Here is a 10,110-nt window from a genome sequence, read left to right as displayed (position 1 = left end):
AAAGTAATGCACATTGGAAAAACATAATTCCAACTATACATATAAAAGTATGGGGTCTAAATTAGCTGCTACCATGCAAAAACAAAAACAAACAAACAAAAAAAGAGGTACTGGAATCATTGTGTATAGATCCTTAAAAACATTCACTTAGTGTGCAACAGCCATAACTGGAAAAAAGCACATGGAAAAAAAGCAACAAAAATAACCAAGGGTCTGGAACAAATTTACATAAGAAAAGATTAACAATACTGGGATTTTTCAACTTGGAAAAGAGAAAACTAAAGTGGGAATACAATAGAGGTCTATGAAATCTGATTGTTGTTGAGAAAGTAAATAAGAAAGTGCTATTTATTTCTTTTTTTATAACACAAGAACTTGAGTTACCAACTAAGATTTGTAAGCAGCGGGTTTAAAATAAACAAAAGGGAAATAAACACTGCAAAATTAACCTGTGGAACTTTTTGTCAGAAAACGTTGTAAAGGCCAAGACTATAACAAGGAGTTTTTTGTTGTTGTTGTAAAAGAAAGAAAGAAATTCATAGAGGCTACTAGCCACGATGGGCAGGGACAGTGTCCCTAAGAAGGGTGCTCATTGTATTGAAATTTGAGTAATTTAACAATCTTCTACCTTATTCTTCAGATGGAATCCTGTGGCACAGACAGTCTAGTAATCACATTGCTAACAAGCCATAGCAAATTTCACAGTATACTTCTTGCTTCCCTAAGAGTGGCCTTGTTTTATTACAGCTCAGTCAATACTGCTTTTTCATGTTAAACTTTAAAAAAGCAAACAAAGATAATGCTTCAAATAGGCCTCATTGTATACAGAATATCCTTTAAAAAGGTCATGTTATGTTACATCTCAGTCAATGCTGTATTTTCATGTTAAATGTTTAAAAACCCTTTATTTTCATGTTACATGTTAAAAACCCTTTATATAATGAAACACTGCATGTTTGGCAAGTGTTAAAAGTATGGAGGAAAAGTTGAGGGGTGGGGTGTTCTTCAGATAGGCTATCTCTGAGCTTCATGCAGTCACAAAGCGATGGTTTTTGGCTTTTACAATCAGTAAATGGAATAAAATACTTGTTATGATTTTCACAAAGTGTCTTTCAATGTAATCTCACCATTTGTTAAAACTTTAAAAGCGTTTAAAAAGTTAGGAAAGAAGTCTGTGTAAAAAACCCAGCAAACTGAAGGGCATTGCTAAGGCAGACTATAGTGCATGGATCGCTAGCTAGCCTAATTACTGTATATACTTGTTCATAAGCTGAATATTTTTGGTAAAAAAGTGACTCATCAAAGAGCGGGGATCGGCTTATAAATGGGTCTACACCAAAATTTGATGATTTAAAACTCTATGGAATCATTGAATTGAATATCTAACACATTGTCTTTTTGTTTACCTGGAGCGACTGTAGGCACGGAGCCCCTCAGCTCCCTGTGGCCACGGTTCGCCGTTCCCAGCCACTTCCCACAGCTCCCATTGGCTGGGAACACGGAGAACTGCCGCCACAGGGACCTGAGGGGCTCCATGCCTGCAGACGCTCCAAGTAAACAAAATGTCCCGACCCGCCAGCTGCTTACCCTGATGGCTGGGAGCCAAAGTTTGCCAACCCCTGAAATATAGGGTCGGTTTATGAAAGGGTCATACAGTTTTTGCTATTTTTACCTAACCATCTTGGGGGGGTCGGCTTATAAACGAACGGGCTAATGAATGAGTATAATAGTCCTATCTGTTTTTAAAATGTAGAGAAAGCCACAGCTCCAGCCTGTGATATATTATTTTAATAAAATCTATGGACCCAAAACAAACACAGGAGCTTGTACCTGTGTCTCTGCACATGGGTGGCAAACATTTAAAAAGAAGGATATTCTGATCGTGCAACAGAAAAATTCAAACTTACATCTAAAAGTCCTAAGAAAATGAAAGCTTAATATAACTTTCAAATGAATTTGGAAAAAAAAAGTGGACAGGAAAATAAACTTCTTTCTGATCCACAGGATTACAGAATAAGGGAAATATAAACCAGCTGTTACTAAGGTTCTGTGGTTTTAACTCTGGCGTGTTTCTGCATACTCTTTTTTTTTGAAACACACATGTAAAAGTGTTAAATAAAGGGCTCTGTCTTCATATAGGTTTGTCTTTAAAAGTGTTTATTCCTTTACAAAACTTAATATAACTTTCACTTGTATTTGTTAAAAAGTGGGGGGAAGAAACAAACTTCTTCGCTCTGATCCACTGATTTACAGAATAAGGGGAATATAAACTGGCTGTTACTAAGGACCTGTGGTTTTAAACCTGTGGTGTTTCTGCATGCTCTATTTTATTGAAACACCTGTAACAATGTTAATTAAAGGGATGTAGCTTCATATAGGTTTGTCTTTTAAAGTGTTTGTTCCTTTACAAAACTTTCACTTGTATTTGTTAAAAAGTGAGCAAAGAAGCAGCCTTCTTATCTCTTATCCACTGCCTCACAGACACTGTTTTTGCTAACTATAACTTTCACATGGATTTGTTAAAAAGTGGGGAGGAAAATAAACTTCTCTCTGATCCACTGGATTACAGAATGAGGGGAATATAAACTAGCTGTAACTAAGGTTCTGTGGTTTTAACTCAGGGGGGTTTCTGCATGCTCATTTTTTTTTAAACACACGCAAAAATGTTAAGTAAAGGGCTCTGTCTTCATATAGGCATGTCTTTTAAAGTGTTTATTCCTTTACAAAATTTAATATAACTTTCACTTGTACTTATTAAAAATTGGGGGAAGAAGCAGTCTTCTTATCTCTGATCCACTGTCTCACAGATGCTGATTTTGCTAACAGTGGCTTTGCTGCAAAAGCATGCTGCTTCAAATTGTCCTCATGGTATGAAACAGTGCTGCATTTTCCTCAGTAAAATCCTGACATTCTGTGTCAGAAACATCATGTTCTTAAAATGGTATGCAGATATCAGTAACTGCTAAGAGGTTGGACACTCATTTTATGGAAAGCATACAGATAAGATGGCACCACAAACCTCTTTTATTTTACACACAAAGATACATCAGTATAAATTGTTACAGGCTCAGTATAAATTAATAATATGAGATGCCAAATAACTAGGCTCCATCAACATTTATTAAGAAAAATTATTAATCAAAGATTACACAGCATAATACAGAAAGGAAAAGTCAATCATTGCCAGCCCATTCTGAAGACACATCCCTCACCTGTATTTATACCTGACTTGAAGATTGGTTATACAGTCTAGCACAGATACATCTGTATAATATACAATATTATTTCCTTACTCTTGGCTACTAATATGCCTTATCCAGATAGACTAGTAGTTAGTAATAAAAAAAAGTTCATTCCTAGTTAATAGCTCAGTTTGTGATAGTTCAGTTTTATGGATTCCAGTAAAGTTGCATCTGCTACATGGGAAGCCACCCCTGTAGCATTAGCAATGCATGTAACTATAATTTCACAGGCAATGGTTTTCCACTTTGTCTTTCATCTGGCTGCGAAGCATTCTCTTACTTTGGTTCGGTTTGGTCAAGAGTGCCATGATGCATCAGGGGTCTTTGGGATTAGTTTGGTCAGCAAAACTGAGCATAACAGACATTTTAAATTTAGTCCTCTTCTTTAATTGAAGAAATTCTCATTATTGTTTCTTTGTGGGAATTTTTAAAGAATGGATAAACTTCTCCTGAGAATGAACAATCCTTAAATGTGAACAACACAGACATGTCAGTTACATTGAAAAAAGTCATCTGCTTCTCTTGGTAATTAAGGTAAACTCCAATTTTCTTGGGCTTTTTCTGCACCATGACCCGGGTCCATGGATCAGTTTTTGCCCAGTAATCTCTCCCACTCAGACCCAGAGCCCAGAATCCCTCTTTAGGGGACAAGGACAGTTTTCCTTTTCTCTGTATGGATTTTCTGGCCACACCAAGATCCCAGTCAGTGCTGATCCCAACATCCACCTCCCAGTAGTGCTCTCCAGAGGAGAATCCTTCAGAGCCCAGCACACAGACAGTTGAATCGAACCTCTGTGGATTTGGTGGAACTTGCCGAGGTTGGGCTTCATGTTTAAAATTCTTCTTATCCCCAGCAATGGAGAGATTGGGGTGGGCTGTTCCTGCATCAAGAGTGATGTTATCTGCAAAGAGAGATTGGGTTTTCAAAAGCACTGGTCTAATGTCAGTCTGAGCTGAGATAAGAGGAAGTTTACAGGGTGGGCCCCATCCTGCACTCCCTTCTCAGGTGGGAGTTTTGCCTGATTGAAGCCTGCTTGACAATGTTTTTCTTGTACTGAAATCTATGAGAATTATGTGAGGTTCACACAAAACTGAAAGTGATTCTGAATTATTTGGTTGCATTCACAAGGGGGATATAGGCAAAAAAGTTCAACCTTTAGGTGCCATTGGCATTCACAAATTGGTTGCCTGACTCTGTAGGTATCTAAATTCCCTAAGCACCTAGGTTTCCACAATTAAAGTGCCCAAGGTGCCTAAAGCAAGTCCTGACATTGCCTAGCAGCTTGGCACCTAACTCACACTCAGGCCCCAGCAAGATTCACAAAGTGCTCCCCTGCCTAACCTGCTTTTGTGGCCTGATCCAGTAGATGTGCTCAGATAAGGAGGTGCCACCCTTATGTTTGCTTAAAGTTTAGTCTTTGTTTAAGTATTATGCTGAACTGGGGCCTTGGGAAACACATTAATCTCCAAACAGACAATCAGATCATAGAGAAGAAAATTATTGCATCTATTATGTGGTATCTCTGTACTTCCCTATTGACTTAATTATTGAACAATAAATATTTCAATGGGCTATCTTAGTAATGAAAATAATGTCTTGTCTAGAAGCTAGAGTAAGGGATTGAGCATCAGGAGTCCTGAGTTCTATTCCCCTCTTTGACACGGACTTGTTGAGTGAGGCTGTTCAAATATATTGAGCAGTCTCTTGTAAACTGTGTACAATACCAACCTCAGTGAGGGATAGGTCTGGCTGGATTAAGATTTGGAAAGAGTTTGAAATGATCAGAAGAAAATTACAGTAAAAATGCAAATTACTATCTCATAGGCTCATCTGCCATGAATCACGCTGTGTCTTTCACCATCCCCTTAATGATCATCACTCAGTGTCACATTCATTTTTTCCATCATCACCATAATCAGCCACAATCACAAATCAACTGCCAGAGATAATGTCACCACTGTCTTCATCAGTATGAAATGCCATCATGATCCCACACATTTGACTCCTGGCCACTACTACCCACCTTCATCACTCCTGGGATCATTACTCACCTTAGTGTGATTAATAGAGTACCATCACCATCACCTCATCTGTGCTTTTATCCTGCTCCAAATCCTGATGCCCTGACTTAGCATTTCCTCACTCCTTACCCAGATCTAACTCGCACTGAGGGCTGATTCTGATCTCACATCTGTGCAAATTAGGAGTGACTTCACACAGATCCATGAAGTTACACTGGTGTGAAATTGGTTTGAGGTCAGCATCAGATCCTGCTATACATGACAATTTTGCCTAAGTAGAGACTGTGTAAAAACTGGGCATGACTCTCAGGATTTGTTCTCAGGATAACAGCATTTTCTGGCACATTTCTAGTTTGGTTGCTGTATTCACACAATGATTTCTTAATGCTGGAATAAATGTGAATTCTGTTACCTGTTTTATTGCGAGCCTTTCTCCATTCTGAAATCAGAGGGAGAAACAACATACATTAAAATAAATGGGGCTCATATTAAAGGTATTCCTGGCTCTGAAAATAGGATGTTAAAATATACACAGAATGCACAGACAGACAGACATAGTACACCATGCCTGCACAAGGCCTTTTCTGAACTCCTCTGATTAAAAACCTGAGCAAGGTCTTGGTCTGCCTAAGAACTGTTTTGTCTGTCTTGCACCTTAAGCTCATCTCATCATGTAACCCGTTCTTTTTGGGGCATGGTATGGTTTTATTTTTTTCTTATATAAACCAAACTCTCTCACCCCCCTCCCCCCCGACACACCTTATGCACACCCCTTATGCACACCACCTGACATTCTGTTAACAACAATTCAGACCCCACTATAATTATGTTTTTTGGTGGTTTGGGTGCAGCTGTACCCCCAAATGAGAGAACGGCTAGGATTCAGGTCCACAAATGACTTGGGTGTTGAATGCTCTTCACTACAGGGTAATGGGGTTAGAGACAGGACTATTGTAAAATGGGAACCTTCTCCACCCTAAATTATCCTGGTGGGATTAGAAGCAGCCCATCTCTCTCTGCCCCTGGCATGACCCAAAGGAACAACCTGGGTGTGGTTCACTGCCTGTGGGAAGTGGTGGGACACTAGTAACTCCAGGGGACTTCCTTCCCGCTGATCTACCTAGCAAGGTTACACCAGCAGGGTACTAGGGAAGAAGCTTTGTCTTTAACTAAACTGTTAAGAAGGGCACATACATACAACACCAAATCAAATGAAACAGCCTAAAAATGGTGTGTGGGGACTTTTTAGAAGTTTTCAAAATATACTAAGCAGTTGAAAGATTGTAAAATACAGTATACTGAAACAATCATTACACTACTTCCTACTCCAGGATTGGAAACATACTGAACTGTTTGCTCTGCATGTACACATACAAAATGACACATTTTCAACAGTAACAATTTCTTGTGTGGGTGGTGAAACTTGACTCCTTGATTTGATAGCCCCAGAACGTGAAGGGTGGTGGCACTATGGGGGTAATGCCCCACACTGGGTTATGGTGTGTGATAAATGAAGCGGGGGAGGAAGGTAGCTCCCTTTTATGGACACCCAGTCAGCCAATAGCTATAAAATCCCTCTTAGTAGCTGTTCTCTAATTGTTCTACCTGTAAAGGGTTAAAAAGTCTCACTGCTATGCATAGGTAAAAGGAACTGAGTGGGCATCTGGCCAAAAGAGCCAATGGGAAGGCTAGAACTTTTGAAAACTGAAACAACTCCCATTTTGTCTGTTTGTTGTTGTTCACCCGGGGAGAAGCGGACAGGGCAGCAACTATGCTGTAAGAAGCTTGGGCCAGGTATGAAAAATTATCAGTATCATACCTAGAAACTACTCATTAAAAACCTCAGATATGTAAGTAGATCAGGAAATGTCTAGGAAGACGCAATTAGGTTTATCCCTTTTATTTCTTTATGGCTTGTGGATTCCTCTGTGCTAATCCCAGGTGCTTTTATTTTGCTTGTAACCTTTAAGCTGGACCCCAAGAAAGCTATTCTTGGTGCTTAAGCCTTGTAGTTGCTCTTTTAAAATCTAGCAATAGCCTGATTCCAGATGTATTTTCTTTCTTAAAAAAAAAAAAAATAAATAAAATTCACCTTTTTTAAGAACAGGATTGGATTTTTGTGTCTTAAGATGTTTGTGTACATGTTGTTTAATAAGCTGGTGGCAACAGCTGATTTACTTTTTTTTCTCTTTCTCATCTCTTCCCCAGAGGTGGGGTGAAAGGCTGGAGGGTACCCCACGGGAAGGGATTCCTAAGTGCACCTTCCTGGGCTCTCAAAGAGGTTCTGCACCTGGGTGGTGGCAGCATCTACCAATCCAAGGTCAGAGAAAAGCTGTAACCTTGGGGGATTAATATAAGCCTGGAGTGGCCAGTAATAATTTTTAAAATCCTTGTTGGCCCCCACCTTCTACACTCAAAGTGCCAGAGTGGGTAATTAGCCTTGACATGGTGTCACTCAGAGTTCCACACAAATTAACACAACAGTGTCTGCTCTTACGCCCTGTAACCAAAGGTCAACTGAAAGGGAGAGAAACAGAGAAAAGAAACACAAGTCCTCCTCTGAGCCCCAGACTCCCTGGCCTTCTGCAAGCTGGGGCCACTTTTCTCTGGGCCTTGCCTCAGGATGGCACCGGACAAGCCTCCACAGACCCGGCTACAATCACTCTGCAGGACTCATTGCCTCTCCCTGGCTCAAGGGCTGCCAGGAACCCCCAGCTCTGGGAAGTCACAGCTCCCTGCACTGCAGGTCTCAGAACAGTATGAGGGGCAGTTAATAGGCTCCCACAGATCAGCCCTCTCTGCTGCCCCACTAACTCCCCCTGGCTATGTCTCTCCCATTCCCTTACAGTGAGGCCCTGATCCCCCAAATCCTCCCTGCTGCCCCACCTCTGGTGCTAGGTTCATTCCTCTCCATGGATCTGGCTGAGTCTGCCCCAGCATCAGAGACAGTTTTCTGCTCTCTGCAGTGACAACTGCCCCGGTGTTGGTGCCCACATGTGTTTCTGGGTCACTTCGCAGCTACCCTGGGTCTCTCACACAGTTCTTCTCCCCCTGCCCCCACCCCCAGCTCCTCTCCCCTGGAGCTGTGTTCACTGTCTCCTTCTCCAGAACTCATGGAGACCGGTACTTTGCTGGGCTCTCTGATCGACAAGGCAGCTGGGTGAATCAGACTGACTTGGGGTACTGGCTACAGACCATTGACCCTGATCAGAAACTCTCTGATTGGCCAGAGACCCTATCAGTCCCAGGATCCTAACTCATTTTTGGCCCCTCTCCTGTCATGGGGAGAGGCCAGTCTTACAAATCTACCCCATTTTGGTAAGGTGCCCCCTGTCCCCTTACAGAAGCATCTAACTTTTAGAGGAGGGAGGGAGAACACTAAGGTCAAAAATAATATGCTTTCCATTGTAGAGGTTTTATCTAATTTTTTTTGTTTTATGTATGTATAACTTTATTCATTTCACTTTAATTATGTGTGTGAAACCACGAGACAATCCCATTTTTCCTGCAATTTTACTGAAAAAGAAAATCAATATTTAAGCTTTCACCACAGGGGCTAAACTCTCCATTATAGAAACAAAAATAGCTCCTGTGAAAATCAGTTTATAAATCCACATCTCCCAGCCACCCAGTATCACAGGCACCTTATCGACAACGGCTTGAACAATGAGGCTCTCTAAGGAACTATTTTGATACCAACAAAATAAAAGCAATTTGCGATCAGTCTGATTAACACTAAACTAAAAAAATCAAAGTTAACCTACCGTTCTCGTGCTGTAGCTTCTCTGAGAAATGAAAACAGATTTAAAACACGAGTGTTAAAGTATGTAATATGCACTGTAGCATCCTAATTTACACTAATGGACAAATTATTTGCACTGCTAAACTTTCTTTGTGACATCCAGGTCATGTCTACACAGAAGCAGGAAGATGCAATTCTCAGCTTGAGTGTATGTAAACACAACAGCACTTCTCGAGCTTCTGCTTAAACATTACACTATGGTGGCAGCAGTCACTGACATAGGCTTGGGCTAACTGACCAAGTAAATACCCAGGGCTTCAGGTAGAGGTGGACTTGGGTGGGGATCCAGAACCTCCACCTCTGGCACTGTGTCAACACTGCTATTCTTAGTGCACTACTTCGAGCAAGAAAAATAACTAAATACATGAATCCCCTTGCTGGGTGTTCACCATTTGAATAACAGTGAGATGAACTTCACTGTTTTGAAGGACAGTGAAATGAACACAGTGATGGCTCTTTGTTTCAAACAGAGCCTACTTCTGTGTGAATGGCACTGTTCACAAACCTATCCTAGCATTCTCATTTTCTCCTGGAGATCACAAACATTACAATAAAATCAGTCATTTACAAAATTCAGCTGAAAGTGACTAAGGACACTTTTCTGTGGAATGTAAATATAGTTACTGAGCAGTTAAAAGTGAGGTGTCAGAAGATCAAAGACCAAATTTAACTTGATGTAACTTGCCCTTCAGCACTATGAAAGCCAACGTTAGGAGAAAAATTGAGGTCTGAGACAGGACAAAGTGCATCGATAGCCTGACATGGTATGCGAGGGTGAGATAGATAGATAGACAGATAATGAAAAAAGCCTTAAAATAATTCTCTCTCGAATGTTACACTGCATTCATCATTATATTATCTCATAGGATGTGAGGACTAAAACAGAGATGGAGATAGATAGCAAGATTAAAGGGGAAAGACGTTGAAAACATTACAATGTGAGATAAAGTGTTAAAATGTTTTGTGGCTAAAGACCACTCAAGGATGCTCAGGGTAGGGTGTGAAGAAAGCTTCTGCTGTCGTCTTTCCCTCCCATTTTGAGCT

At 40.6% G+C, this 10,110-nt stretch overlaps 1 protein-coding gene across 5 annotated transcripts in view; it reads right to left on the bottom strand.

The window, feature by feature from the left end:
- Positions 1 to 3,006: 3,006 nt before the first annotated feature.
- Positions 3,007 to 10,110, bottom strand: part of LOC128826379 (butyrophilin subfamily 3 member A3-like) — a 97,649-nt gene continuing 90,545 nt past the window's right edge. For all 5 annotated transcript variants that reach the window (XM_054009632.1, XM_054009629.1, XM_054009630.1 and 2 more), the window contains 3 exons: positions 9,029 to 9,049; positions 5,677 to 5,703; positions 3,007 to 4,144 (listed from right to left, as the gene is read on the bottom strand). In XM_054009632.1, the coding sequence (XP_053865607.1) occupies positions 3,615 to 4,144; positions 5,677 to 5,703; positions 9,029 to 9,049 (578 nt within the window). In that variant the 3' untranslated portion in view covers positions 3,007 to 3,614. The remainder of the gene's footprint in view (positions 4,145 to 5,676; positions 5,704 to 9,028; positions 9,050 to 10,110) is intronic.

The sequence above is a fragment of the Malaclemys terrapin genome, chromosome 20 (assembly GCF_027887155.1).
Source record: "Malaclemys terrapin pileata isolate rMalTer1 chromosome 20, rMalTer1.hap1, whole genome shotgun sequence".
NCBI classification, from domain to species: Eukaryota; Metazoa; Chordata; order Testudines; family Emydidae; genus Malaclemys; species Malaclemys terrapin.
This window is presented reverse-complemented; position numbering and strand designations above follow the sequence as displayed.